At 39.3% G+C, this 15,308-nt stretch overlaps 1 protein-coding gene across 1 annotated transcript in view; it reads right to left on the reverse strand.

The window, feature by feature from the left end:
- The window catches only part of MYOCD (myocardin), a gene marked incomplete at its 5' end in the record, with an annotated part of 131,134 nt that extends 128,976 nt beyond the window's left edge, over window positions 1–2,158 (reverse strand). Inside the window, one exon of the mRNA XM_081318305.1 lies at window positions 2,017–2,158. Coding sequence (XP_081174431.1) covers window positions 2,017–2,158 — 142 coding nt within the window. The remainder of the gene's footprint in view (window positions 1–2,016) is intronic.
- Window positions 2,159–15,308: the final 13,150 nt, after the last annotated feature.

Consider the following 15,308-nt stretch of genomic DNA (forward strand, 5'->3'; position numbering starts at 1 on the left):
GATTAATCTGAAAAACTCTAGATTGGGAGTTATGTTGGTGATGTATAAACTTTATCCTAGTGGCTACTCCATTCTGGCACTAATGCTCTCAGCTTTTGTTTTTCCCTAGAACAACACTGTGAAGTAGTTTTGGTTAAGAGAGAGTGATTAGCCCAAAGTCATTCAGCTGGCTTTCATATCATAAGGAAGAAGGCTTCTAGTATATCACCTTAGCCCAGGGGTCTTCAAACATGGTCCTTTTATGACTTGTGGACCTCAACTCCCAGAATTCCTCAGCCAGGCACACTGGCTGAGTAATTCTGGGAGTTGAAGTCCAGAAGTCATAAAAGGGCCAAGTTTGAAGACCACTGCCTTAGACATTACATGAAACTGACTCTCAATCAGTATGCTCTACCACACTTGCTAATCATCCAAATCAGTTAAGGATATTTCAGCCCACAAATCAAAATAACCAAACAAGAATGGCAAAAGGACAGTTGCCACAAAAAGAAACTAGAAAAATAAAACGAAATCAATAATAATAATAAAAGATTACCAAAAAGAAAAAGAAATAATCAAACAGTTTCTACTAAAGACCAAACCTTTACCAAACAACAGAGAGTCGGAGAATAGTTGGACCAACTGGGTTCCCCTCAATACAACTTCTAAAAGACAGAAATCAAAACAAAGAGCACTGTTGAACATTTCCATTCCATGACCAGTTGTCTCTCTTCAGGCAGTCTGGGAATGAATCCTTCAGTTCTGAACAGAAACAAATTAAGAAAAATATACTAGAGCGACTGGCCCTTGTAGAGATCTTAGGCCACTTAGATTAAAAGCCAGCATCATGATACTGAGCCTAGAAACAAATAAGTACAAAATGCAAACGTATCAGAAACAGATGTATATCTTTGCAGCTTGGCAGGAGGATGCTGACACATTTATCTACATTTATGCTTATTCTCTGTACGAGCAACCCCGTGTAAACAGTAATCCAGTCTAAAAATGACTAATGTACATCTTACTGTGGCCAGAAGGGCTATCTTCTCCAGGAACAGAAACTGTAGGCTTGTAAAAAGTGCTTCAAGCCATCTCCAGCACCTGATCACCTAGGAACAGTGCTAACGCAAGGAGCAGCCACAAGCTACAAACTTGAATTTTAATGAGGAATTCAATCCTCATGTACCTCTAACTCTGGGTTGGCTAATGCCCCATTCTAATAATATTTCAACCTTATCTGTGTTACAGCTCAGTTTATTTTCCTGCATCCACTCCCCTAATCAAACATCAGGTTCAAGTTTTCTATCGTTCCCTAGGATTTCATTTAAAATGAGACAGAATACAGAATCCTCTGATATAGTTTCCAGATAACATCAGCCAATGGTTTGCTATAGAATAGCATCCCATGGCATAATGGCCAAGGGGGTCAAACAGTCAATGCACTGAACCACATTCTAAAGCCTCCCACCATAAGGTCACTGGATCCATCTAAATGGTTAATATGACACCATTGAAGATCTGGCACTGTGAAGCACATTATATGACACCTTGCATTGAAAGTATTGAATACTGAGAGGTCCAGGAGACTTAGCTGAAACAGATTCCTCTTTGCCAATTTAATTTGGGCAGATAATTTATTAAGAGGATAAGATATGGGGTGTCAGGGAAAACAATCTCCAAAGTGAGTAGCATTGACTGCGCTCCTTGAGGCTGATGGAAATGGTACAGTGAACCTCTAAGGATAGGGATAAAGTAATCACTACAGAGTGATCCATGAAAAAGATGAATATAAATGTAAAAAGAAGTAAATCATTATCATCATCATGAGGCAAGTCAACATTATTCAAGGTTTCTTTTTCTTCACCATTCCAACTCTCTTTCCAGAACCTTGCCATGCTATTTTTATGAACAAAGAACTTCAATAACAACATTCCTAAAGTGACAGGATACTTCCCCATATTTGTGTGTAAAGAATTGGCTGTCATAGTTATGGTTAACTTTGTTCTTTTTCTCTAGAGTTTTAGGAAAAGAACTCACCATTCTTTCTCTCAGCAAATGTAGGGACCTGGATAGAAGAATCTCTTACTTTACTGAAACCACTCTCTTTGTGAAACAATCCTGCACTTCCACCAACCACATTTTCCTGGGCTGGCAGCTCCTGCTTCATCACAAAATTCATCACCAAACTTCTGTTCCTCTGCTTTGAAATTTCAGTGCTTCCCAAGAGCCAGCAAAGAGCTGTAAGCAGAAAAGTAATAAATTACAAGACATGGCAGCACTGGAGAAGGAAAAGAATGTAAGAAAAATGATGGTAGGGAAATGATGGTAGGGGTACAGTAAGAAACTAATCAAGGAGAAAAGCAACCTGGAATGGAGGAGAGATTTCCTGACCATAAGAACAATTAACCAGTGGAATGGCTTGACTTCAGAAGTAGTGGGTGCTTCATCACTGGAGGTTTTTTTTTAAGAAGAGACAGGACAGTCACTTGTCTGAAATGGCATAGGGTCTCCTGCTTGAGCAGGGGGCTGGACTAGAAGACCTCCAAGGTCCCTTCCAGCTCTATTCTGATAGAGATAGATAGATAGATAGATAGATAGATAGATAGATAGATAGATAGATAGATAGATAGATAGATAGATAGATAGATGATAGAAGTACTTCCATCTTAATTTGGTTCAGCAGGACAGTAAATAGTTTTGGCTCCTCCTTCTTCTACTTATCTTTGGGAATTATAGAACACACAGTCTTGGTTTTGGTGTAAGAAAAAGCTTCCTAGTAATCAAATGTTACAGTAACTAAAGATTCGCAACTGTTAGTCATCTCAATTTATCCCTGGCTTTTTATTACATTTTATTGGATATATTAGAAGTAGCAATAATAATAGGCCTATGGTAGGTAGTTGAGGCAAAGAAGTATGATCCTAGGCTTTGTTCTTCATTATTCTACCTATTCTTCCCATAAACCCTACCAAAATTCTTGCATGGAGTTGAGATCTAGGCCAGTAGAATATCCTTCTCAGTCCATTACATGGACAGATACAAAATTCTGGTTCATCAATTCCAGATCGGAGCTTTTAGGGATATAATATTAAAATCACTCAGAATGTCTTGCTACAAAACAATTTGTAACATTAGAATTACAATAGAAAAATAAAAGCCAAAAAATTATACAATAAATTATAAATAGAAATCATAGATAAAATAGTATTAAAAACACTTCACAGGAAACAGCTACAGTACCTTGAACAGAAAAAGTTCATCAACCAGAAATAGCTCTTCTGACAAGAATTAGTGTATTATTTGACAAGGAGAGTATTTTAGAATGTATTTCCAGACAAAGAAAACAAAATATTCTACAATGTCAGGACAATCACTAAGAAAACTCTACTCCAAATGTAGGTTTCATCTTAGGCAGAAAACAGTGAAAAGACTTTTCATGTATATTTGCTATTATTAACTTATAACTTTTACATTCATGTAAAGCCTGTCCATTTTTTTTAAAAAATGTATCAGTGATTCTTAGATTCTTAGATCAACTTCTCTATTTTGTTATATTCATACCCAAAAGCAAAAAGATTGTTCACCAATGGCCAATGGGGAAAAAACATCCTGTTTCAATCATATCCATCATTATGATCCACATAAAGGGACAAAATTATAATTATTTTCAGACATGAAGGGCCAACATATCATATAGAACCAATGTAACTGAATACTTTAGCTCTATATGAAGAGTGGTTTGTATAAGTATTCCTGCCTTTATACTCACCTTCATTTTCTTGGATTTGCTTGTTGTGTACTCTCACAATGAGTACAAACTTCCTGATTGCTGGAAACCATACTTGAAATCACTCTCTTGTTTCTCAAACACATTAAAGCAGCACAAAATGCTTCAGTTAGCAATGCCACAATTCTTATCCAGTTTAGATTGTGCAAAAAAAGAGAAAAGGTTTCAGGATGTATAGAGGCATATTGAAGTGTATCTATGTATAGAGTGTACTTATAGCACCCATGTTGGGTGACTGTATACCGATACATGTGTAAGTAAAGGAAAGGAATGTTTCGTTCCTTTTTTTTGTCAAAGTGGGGAAGAGTTTTTGGTTCTGTATAGAAGTACTCCTTTAATAATACTCCCCAGGGCAACTTATGCATATTATTGCAAATTTCCTGATTTAGGTTTCCATGATTATAACTTTGGCATGTTGTGTATCCAAAAGAATGGAAATTCATCTACAGCTGCGAACACAACAAGCAAAATCCTCTCTCTCTCTCTCTCTTTCCGTAATTAATAAGCTGCAAAGAACAAGCAATAACTGTTTATTCTTAGCTTTTTAAATATTCATCTTTCTGAGCAGTTTGGAGCTCTTGGTGTGATGTATCTTTCCAAGAGAAAGTCGGTGATGACAGGACAATCCAGGAAACTGCCTCTGCGTTTCCCCCCCCCCCAATCCAAAGAAATAATGTTTCTGTGGCTGAACATTAAATCTTTGATGAATTAGGCCAGGGCTTTGGTGACGTCTCTGCTGAACTGATATGACAGTTTTATATGGATTATGATTATTTATGTTTGTGAAAAATAGCAAACTCGAGCCAGCAAGTTACTGTCGAAGCTTGGAGACCACCAGCATCGGCGCTCCTCATGAAGGCCTTTTATATTAGGAAAGTAAGATCATTCTGAGATTTCGACCATGTGTTACATTTTCATTTTCACTAACTGCAGCACAGGGTCCTTCAGTGAATGTCTGAAGGTCAGGATGTGCCCTTAGAGACGCCTGCACTCATAGCACACTCTAGTAGCATGAGCTTATTGGGTTCTTGTCCACCCACCCACCTTCTCTCCCCATGTCAGATTTGGACTGAAAAGATTCCACCCTGTTCCCTCACTTCAGCTTGAACTCAACATATTTACAAAACTTAAGCATACTTGCTAGCCTCCAAAAGCATCTCCCATCATACCCTGCTGCCAGCATATAAATTGCAAGACTATACACAGAACAGGACACGTCCTGTCTCTTCTCGGCCTATAAATATTAAGCCCCATAAAGTCTTGTTACAGTGGTAGCTTTACATGGGCTCTCGCAAGCAAGATGAAATCTACTGAGTCAAAGTGGCAGACAACTCTCTTCCAGGTTTTTTGATCCTGCTTAATACCAAGACGTACAGAGAGGCTATAAATGTTTGAAATACTGCAAGGAAAGAAAGGGTTTGGTGTTTTTTCAGTAAGAGTTCAAAATGACAGCATTGCCGCAAGAAAGGCAACACCGTCAGAGTATTGGCAGGGTACCCTAAGCAGTGTCGTAAAAATAAATAAATCCTACCATGACATGGAAATATATAATCATCTTGCAGATATTTGAAATAAAAGCCAAGGCTGCTTTATAGATACGAAGCAGTTATGATGCAAACCTAAGTTACAAAGGAAAGCATTAAAACACTGAAGAGGGAAATCCTGCAATAAGTAATTTTCTTGTTTGGTATCCTCACCCAGAGTAGCCCATCCTATCTCTTTCTTCCATCTACCTGGGGTTTTTTTCCCTCTATTTTTATTTTATTTATTAAATTTATTTGCCACCCATCTTGCCTCGTGACAACTCTGGGTGGCTTACAACATTAAAAGCTATGAAACCATAAAACAAAAATATTTCTAAAGGGATTAAAAATGGAATGATAATCAAGAGAAAAGGAGGACCCCCAGATTGTGCACTGGGTATGTCTGGAGCTGGGCAGTCACTTCCAGCACCAAAGATGGCATAGTTCTAAACCAGAAGTCCCCCAAATCCCAAGACACTCCTTGCTGTCTTGCTGGATCCTCACAGCCTCCAGACACTGGAATAAGCCAGGGCCCGAGATATATAATCCACCATCATCAGAGTACTGATGATATCTCACACCACGGTGAGAATCTTGTGGTGGTTTCACATGACATTTTATAGAGCAAATGCTGATTTAAGAAATCTTTCAGCTTCCCTTCATTTTTGTCCATCTTTTTTTTAAGCAAGTAAAAAAATAACAAAAGATGAAAAGGATGGTGCCATTAACTAACTCACAGGTCTGCAACCTGCGGCTCCGGAGCCACATGCGGCTCTTTCAGCCATCTCCTGCGGCTCCCAGTCCTCTGCCATGTGCAGTCCAAAAAAAAAAGTGGGACTAAAAAAGTTCAACCAATCAATTCAAATATGCAGGGTAGGTGCATATCTCGCCTTGGCTCCACTCTTCAGTCAAACCCTGTTCTGCGCATGAGCCCATGTATGTGCATGTGCACACATTTGTTTGCGGCTCCCAGTTTTTCCTTTTGTGAGGGAACCGGTTCCGAGTGGCTCTTTCACTGTTTCAGGTTGCTGACCCCTGAACTAACTGAAAACAATTCTGGCCCTTGACAGCCAAGGAAACACACACACACCTTTTGAGAGAGAGAGAGAGAGAGAGAGAGAGAGAGAGAGAGAGAGAGAGAGAGAGAGAGAGAGAGAGAGAGAGAGAGAGAGAGAGAGAGAGAGAGAGAGAGAGAGAGAGAGAGAGAGAGAGAGAGAGAGAGAGAGAGAGAGAGAGAGAGAGAGAGAGAGAGAGAGAGAGAGAGAGAGAGAGAGAGAGAGAGAGAGAGAGGAAAGACCGCTGTAGAAAGACTTCATACAGAAACTGCTAGAGATATTCATACAGACATTGGCTAAAGTAATGAAAAAGAATTCAGAAAATTTGGATTATTATGAATTAACTCTTTGATATAATCAACAATTTGAGAGGACAGAGCAAATGGAAAGCTGTAAGCCTTTAAAGTGTTCCAAAAAAAATCCCACATCCAAACTGACTGCTAGTAGACCCCTATCCTAACAAGTAGAATATACCATAGCCAAACACCACCTAAATTAGTCATTATCCTATAGTGTCTTAATGTATATGTGTGTGTGTATCTATCTATATCTATATGTCTATATCATCTATCTAAAGTATAAGATTGTGATCTTATTGCTTTCATGTTAATATCAATTACATATTGCAACACGTATTACCCAATTTAGACCACCCAATGAGTTCCCATTTAAACAAGTGAAATTTGAATTCAGGCCTGATTCCTGAATCAACTCTGCATAAACTGTTCAAAGTTTATATTAACTTTTGTCTGGGATAAATTCTCTCTTGCAGTATCAGATTTTTTACAGAGTTTGATTAGTTTTCTTTGTTTTAAGAAATAAACCTGCCTCAGCTTCAGAGTATTTAATTTCTCCATCTTTTCTCAGATTATTGGATTTTGGAAGTGAGTTATTATAAAATCCCCAGCTCATTGTGTGCAGGAATAGCTGTGAAAGCATTTTCAGGCTCAACCATATCCCTGCCCTGCTGCTTCTAAAAAGCCTGGGAGGAGACACTTGACACATAAAATTTCAATTATATGAAAACACAGTTGCTTCCTGAAACAGTCACTAAACAAGGACAACCTGTATTAAGCACACGGAAATAATAATTTTAACTCTGTTTAATTGATTTAAATTATATTTAACTGTAAGTTTTAGCTCAAAACTTCAGTATGGTATTAAAATCACAAGAGTTTCCTAGCAATAAATCATACATGAAAAATATTGTTGTTGTTGTTTTTACTTCAAAATTCAGGAATCAAAAAGAAACAGTCCAGGGCTAAAGAAATTACATATTATAGCTATATACTGGGGTGTCCAGCTTTTCTGGATCAAGAAGTCACACTGAATTGAAATTACATCAGTTTTCAGTTTTATGTTAAATAGACACAGTTAAATGCAATTTAAATCAATTAAAGAGTTAAAATTATTATTCCCACGTGCTTAATACAGGGAGTCCTTGTTTAGTGACTGTCTCAGACAGCAACTGTTCACGGTTACAGGAGTGATGAAAAAGTAACTTTGCAACCAATGGCCACATTTATGACCTCCAAATCACCTCTCACTGTGTGTCATGTTTGCCATTACACTCAGTTAATATGCACTGTCCTGTGTCTGACCCATTTTTTTCCTTTTGTCTTCCCCCCTGAAAAGTGCAGAAATTGTCTAAATAAACTCTCTCTTCCTGATCTACTGCTTTTCTTCCTAGGCTGTCCCTAAAAGTACTAAGGGCAAGTCAACAAGCTCAGCTGCAACCTTAATCAGTTGACTAGCCGTTTTCAGCAAAATTGCGGCTGCTGCCTGAAATTGACAAGATCCAAATCAGTTTTACACTAAAAGCTTTTGTTTGCATCCTTAGCAACTGGTGGCTTGAAGCCTCCAGCATGCTAGGCAAACAACTGGCACCACTATATTCCCTTTAATGTGTATTCTCTGTTTTGTGTTCGCTTACTCTCTTGAAATCCCTTCCTCTCCAATGTAAATAAAAATTAATTCCCTTCTTGCTACCGTAATTATTCCTGTGCTGAAGTGAGCATTCTGACAGGCAGAGCAGTGGGGGAAAAGAGCTATAAGATTTGCCCTTTTGCTCAGCTTCCTTTTGGGTCAAGATCCAGAAAACTTCCCTGCCATATAGGCTCATCCATGTAGGCTGTTTAAGGTCATATACTTCTGACGTGTAAAGTGAAATTCTAAACACAGTCAAATGATTTTTCACTTGGTGATTGCTTCCCTTAACAACAGGGTTGCTGGTCCTAATTGCAGCTGCTAAACAAGAAGTACCTGTAATCGTCTTTTGTTAATATACAAGCTAGTTTACAAGGGCTGTGGGCTTTAGCACTCCTGTTGTGCAGTGGATGCTATTACTTCTTTTTGTTGTTGTTGTTTATTATAAAGAATCTGAATACTTCTGATGATCACTGTGCTCACTGTAGGACACGGGTGTCAAAATCGCCACGTCACGTGACATGTCACAACGTATTGCGACACTTTTTCCATTGCCGGCAATGGGGTGGGCTTGGCTTTGGTATGATGAAATTGGCCCGCGGTCCAGCAATTTCACACCCCTGCTCTAGGAAGGCATTTGAAGAACAGTGCCATTCTCTGATTATTCAGGTAGAAGCCAATGGTGCCTGCACTCTGTTCCTTAAATTTTTCATCCTATATCTTACAGTACAAAATGCCCATTGAAGGCTTCTTTCTTCATCCAACTTTTTTTTGTTTGAACATTTAATTACTTGGATTCTGAAAGTTTTCCTTCACTACTCCATCTTTTGGGGGAAAAATGTGCATTTGTATTTTTAGATTTCAGTAATTCCACTGCAAACCTATTCAAGAAGAAATAGAATAGGAAGTGGCATAAAATATTAAATAATGTACGACTAAATACGAATGATTCTGATGTGTAAAAACTAAATGATGCATTATGTGGGACTACATAATCTAAAAATTTAAGAACTCAAATCTATACACTATACTAGATTTCAGTGATTTATCATGAAGTTGTTGATCTCATAACAACAATAGGGCTTTATTCAAAGAAATGGTCCATATTTAGTTACTTTTTGCTTTGCTTTTCTGTGCTTTGTTTTTTGTGACTACTAGAACCATGTAGATGGAAAAAAGTAATAATAATAATAATAAGTTGGAAGGGACCTTGGAGGTCATCTAGTCCAACCCCCTGCTCAGGCAGGAAACCCTATATCATTTCAGACAAATGGCTGGCCAGTCTCTTCTTAAAAACTTTCAGTGTTGGAGCATTCACCGCTTCTGGAGGCAGGTTGTTCCACTGGTTAGCTGTTCTAACTGTCAGGAAGTTTCTCCTTAGTTCTAGGTTGCTTCTCTCCTTGACTAGTTTCCATCCGTTGCTTCTTGTCCTGCTTTCAGGTGCTTTGGAGAATAGCTTGACTCCCTCTTCTTTGTGGCAGCCCCTGAGATATTGGAACACTGCTATCATGTCACCCCTCACCCTTCTCTTCATTAAATTACACATACCCAATTCCAGCAACCGTTCCCTATATGTTTTAGCCTCCAGTCCCCCAATCATTTTTGTTGCTCTTCTCTGTACCCTCTGTACCCTTTCTTTTTTACATCGTGGTGACCAAAACTGGATGCAGTATTCCAGGTGTGGCCTTACCAAGGCATTGTAAAGTGGTATTAGTACTTCACGTGATCTTGATTCTATCCCTCTGTTAATGCAGCCTAGCACTGTGTTGGCGTTTTTGGCAGCTGCAGCACACTGCTGGCTCATATTTAAGTGATTGTCCACTAGGACTCCGAGATCTCTCTCACAGTTACTACTATTGAGCAAGGTACCACCTATACCAGGGGTCAGCAACCTGAAACAGTGAAACAGCCACTCGGAACCGGTTCCCTCACAAAAGGAAAAACTGGGAGCCGCAAAAAATGTGTGTGCATGCGTGTACATGCGCACATGCACAGAACAGGGTTTGAAGAGTGGAGCCAAGGCACGATATGCACCTACCCTGCATATTTGAATTGATTGGTTGAACTTTTTTAGTCCCACTTTTTTTTGGGGGGGACTACACGTAGCAGAAGACTGGGAGCCGCAGGAGACGGCTGAAAGAGCCGTATGCGGCTCCGGAGCCACGGGTTGCAGACCTGTGACCTATACTATACCTGTGCATTTGATTTTTCCTGCCTAAATGTAGAACCTTACTTTTTTCACAATTGAATTTCATTTTGTTAGATATTGCCCAGTGTTCGAGTCTGTCCAGATCCTCCTGTATCTTAAGCCTATCTTCTGGAATATTGGCTATTCCTGCCAGCTTGGAGTCATCTGCAAAGTTGATGAGTTCTCCATCTATCCCCTCATCCAAATCGTTGATGAAGATGTTGAAGAGCACTGGGCCCAGAACAGAGCCCTGGGGCACCCCACTACACACTTCCTTCCATGTAGATGCAGTTCCATTGAGGACCACCTGCTGAGTATGGCCTATCAGCCAGCTACGAATCCATCTGGTGGTGATGCTATCTAACCCACATTTTTCTATCTTATCAAGTAGTAGGTTGTGATCTACTTTATCAAATGCCTTACTGAAGTCCAAGTAAATTATATCTACAGCATTCCTCTGGTCCATTAGTTTTGTCACTTGGTCAAAGAATGCAATAAGATTTGTCTGGCATGATCTGTTTTTGACAAACCCATGTTGGCTTTTAGTGATAACTTTGTTTGCATCAAGGTGTTCGCTGATTTGTTGTTTGATTATCTTTTCCAGAATCTTCCCAGGTATTGAGGTCAGGCTGATAGGTCTGTAATTTTCTGGGATCTATTTTTTTCCTTTTTTTGAATATGGGAAGTATATCAGCTCTCTTCCAGTCCTCTGGTAGTTCCCCAGTACTCCAGGATCTTTGAAAAATATAGTTCAGTGGTTCTGAGATCACGTCTGCCAGTTCCTTGAGAACCTTGGGGTGTAATCCATCTGGTCCTGGTGATTTGAACTCGTCTAAGCTGGACAGGTGCTCACTTACCATTTTCTTGCCTATCTTAACTTGCATTTCTATTCTGTTTTTTATGGCACTAGTTTTGGTAGGTTGGACTGTTTTTTCCCTTTGTGTAAAGACAGATGCAAAAAAATGAGTTAAATAGTTCTGCTTTCTCCCTGTTGCTTGTCACCTTCTTGCCACTTTCCCCCACTAATGGACCAATCATTTCCTTAACTTTTTTCTTGTTTCTTATGTGTTGAAAGAAGCTTTTTTTGTTATTTTTGACTTTGGTCGCAAGCCTTAGTTCATTTTGAGCCTTAGCTTCCCTCACTTCATCTTTGCAGGCATGGGCTGTTTGCTGATATTCTGCCTTAGTTATGTGCCCCTCTTTCCACTTCTTATACTTGTCCTTTTTATCTTTCAGTTTATCAGAGAGTTCTTTATGCAGCCATGCTGGTTTCTTTTGAAAGCTGTTATTTTTCCTCTTTGTTGGTATTGTGCTAGACTGGGCCTTTATTATCTCACTTTTCAAAGTTTCCCAAGCTTCTTGAGTTGTTTTCCCCTTTAGGATTCTCATCCATGGAATTCTTCCCAAGGTCTCTCTAACCTTATTGAAATTAGCTCTTTTAAAGTCCAAGACTCTAGTTTGGCTTTATTCTATTGCTTGTGCTTCCATAATGTTGAATTCCAATATTGCATGATCACTTCCTCCCAAGGTTCCTTTGGCTTTGACACTTTCTATCATTTCATCTCTGTTAGTGAGAATTAAATCCAATATGGCTAATCCCCTAGTTCCCTTCTCTACTTTTTGGGAGAGAAAATTGTCTGCTAGGTTTGTCAGGAATCTGTTAGATCTTCCACTTGGTGCAGATTTTTTCTCCCAGTTGATATCAGGGTAATTAAAGTCCCCCATTACTATTGTGATGCGCTTCCTACATACCTTAGTTAACTGACTAGCAAAAAGTTCATCTATTTCCTCTGTTTGGTTGGGCGGCCTATTGTATACAACTATGGCAATGTCATTTTTTCCCCTTTTATATTGACCCAAATACATTCAAGTTTACAGTTTTCATCATTGTTGTGCTCTATTTCTGTAGAGATAAAGTTATTTCTTGTATATAGAGCAACTCCACCTCCTCTTTTGTTTAGTCTGTTTCTTTTAAATAATTTAAATCCCTCTACTGTGTGTTCCATTTGTGGGTTTCATCCCACCATGTTTCTGTAATGGCAACAATATCATATCCGCCCTCATTTACCTGAATTTCTAGTTCACCCTGCTTACTGTTCATACTCTGCGCATTGGTGTATAGACATTTGAGTCCTTTATAACTGACCCTGTGTTTACTTGCTACATAACTTGTGTGGTGCCTAAGTTCCCCTATTTTCTTAGATTGCCAGGGACAGTGATGTTCTGTATCAATTAACTTACTGTCCCCGTTGTTTAGTTTAAATGTTCCTCCAGGAAAGCTGTGAATTTATTGCCAAGTAACTCAGTCCCTTTCTTGGATGGATGCAGACCATCTCTTTTGTACATTTTTTCATTGGACCAGCTACAGACATCATGACTAATATAACCAAAGCCTTCTCCTTTACACCACTCCTTTAGCCACATATTAAATTCTGCTATACGCTGGCCTTTTCCATTTTGCTCCTTATACACTGGTAAGACCTCTGAAAAAGTGAGGCTACAGCCTATTCTGCTGAGTTCCTGCCCCAAGCTCTGGAAATCATTCTGCACAGAGAGTTCATCCTTTCGGGACAGATCATTAGTGCCAAGATGTACAATGGCATCCACATCACAGTCTTTGCTGGCATTGTTGACTATTTTGAAAATATGCTTCTTGTCCCTACTGGCAGTAGCACCTGGAAGACACCTGACCTCTTTTGAAATCTCTGTATCCTTTCCTAAATTTACATCCCTTATAATTGAATCACCAACCAGAAGGTGGCTTCTCTTTTTGGGTACCTTTCTTTTCTTGCATGACTAAGTGACAAGTCTCTGGGACAGATCAGATGGAAGCAGATTTTACTAACAGTGAGTCTTCAAATTTTTGTTTTGGTGCATTGAAACTTTCTGCCTTTGTCCACTCCCAAATGGAAACTTCTTGAGCTATTTAGGAATGGTAAGCACCAACACTGATGAATATACATATTTAAAATATGCCCTTAGCTGCAAGCTGAAAATATGCACTGCAGGGTCATTTTTCTTTAGAAAGTATGGTTGGTCAGGCCATTCTGTTAAAAAAAATCTGATGGTTGAAGAACACATTATATTTCCTTTGCAGATTTAAAGTCTAAATATTCACTTCCTCCAGAAGCTGAGTAGGAATATTTACAACTAGCACAGCTTACAAAATTGTCCAGATACTTGTAAAACAACCTGAAATATTTCAGTTTTTAGGCAAAAAAAGAAAAAAGGATACATTGCCAGACACACTATTCCTTGAGGTTGAAAACTTGTGCCCTGCTTGCTGAACACTTGTGCACTGCTCTTTCTGAGACTCTTGTGAGCAGTGCTTTTTTTGTAAAAGAAAAAGGTGCCGGAACTCACACATGTCTTACAACCCGCCATGCCTATCCTACAAGGTTCCATCCCAAAAAGGTGCCGGAACTCCGTTCTGAGTGTTCTATGAGAAAAAAAGCCCTGCTTGTGAGATTTCACATGTGGAAAAACAAATTTTCTCTTAGGCTACCTTCTTTCAATCTAGCGTTTATTTATTTGTTTTTCCTATTTCTAAACCAATGAGTCATTTGTTCACGACATAAATTAATCAACACCAATTTCAAGTTCTACACTGCTATTGCAAAAGTAATAAAAGGAGAAAGAAAATAGTTAAATTCCCCCTCCCCTCAATTTTCTCACTTGCCTTTCACCAAGGGTATCAAGTACAGAGGAAAGTGTTGATAGAAGAAGTTGCTATATTTCCTTTTTCCCTTTGGTTCTGTCCTGCAATCAGGATGTAACTATTGTATAGAGCAGGGGTGTCAAACTCAATTTCATTGAGGGCCGCATCAGCATTGCGGCTGCCCTCAGGGGGCCGGGTGGGTATGGCCAGGGTGGGCGTGGCCTACTGGGTGGGCGTAGCCAGCTCTACATCATTCGCATCAAGGGTGCCTATGGGGGCCTGGGCAGGAGTAGGACAGATCTGAGGGTCTCTGGCAGAAGGAGGGTCTCTGGGCCAGGGCCAAGGCAGTGGGGGCCATTCCCTCACTGTTTCCAGGATGGCTTCGCGTGCCACATGAAACCACTTTGCGGGCCGGATCCAGCCCCCGGGCCTTGTGTTTGACATGTCTGGTATAGAGGGCACTCCTCTATGTAAATTGCTGTCTATGTAAATTGCTAGGATATAAACATTTGAATTCAATCTCTATTGAAAGAACTGTCCAATACTGGTACCCTATCAAAAAAACCCCAAAAAACTATAAAAAGAAGGAGGAAAGGATAATCTGAAATTAATCAGCAATAATTAACATACAGATAATATGCTGGTACAGCCACAGATTACCTTCTTACAGAATTGCCCCCATTACAGTCCAGTTAAATATACTCCTATTTCAACTGAATGACTTAATATAAATGTATAGTCCTATATCCCTATGTACGCATCAATTGTTATTTACACCCATGCCAAAATTAAGTTGTATAACTGATTGCATTTAACTACGTCTGATTGGAGTTATAAAGCTTAGGCAATTTAGATCATCTTTACTTTTTTCAACGCTACTCCCCCTTTTCGTTCCAGCTCCTTCTGTTGGGATCTTTTCACTCGTGCACTTGACTTATATGTCTCCATGTTCATCTTTGCTGAAATTCAAGTACAAGTAAATATGTTTACTAAGTTGTGTAGAAAGTTGCAATAGTAGTTATGACAGCTCGTCATAAAACCATAAAAGTTGGCAGAGAAAAACCAGGAGATGAGACACAAGGCGGGGGCAGGGTGGAGAGAACACTACATGGATGAAACTTATCGCATTCTTTGCATGTTTATTGTAGCATGTTTGTGTTCCTGGGATTCTACTCAAAAGAATGTTGCTGAT

This window comes from Vipera berus, assembly GCF_964194415.1.
Source record: "Vipera berus genome assembly, chromosome: 2".
NCBI lineage: Eukaryota > Metazoa > Chordata > Lepidosauria > Squamata > Viperidae > Vipera > Vipera berus.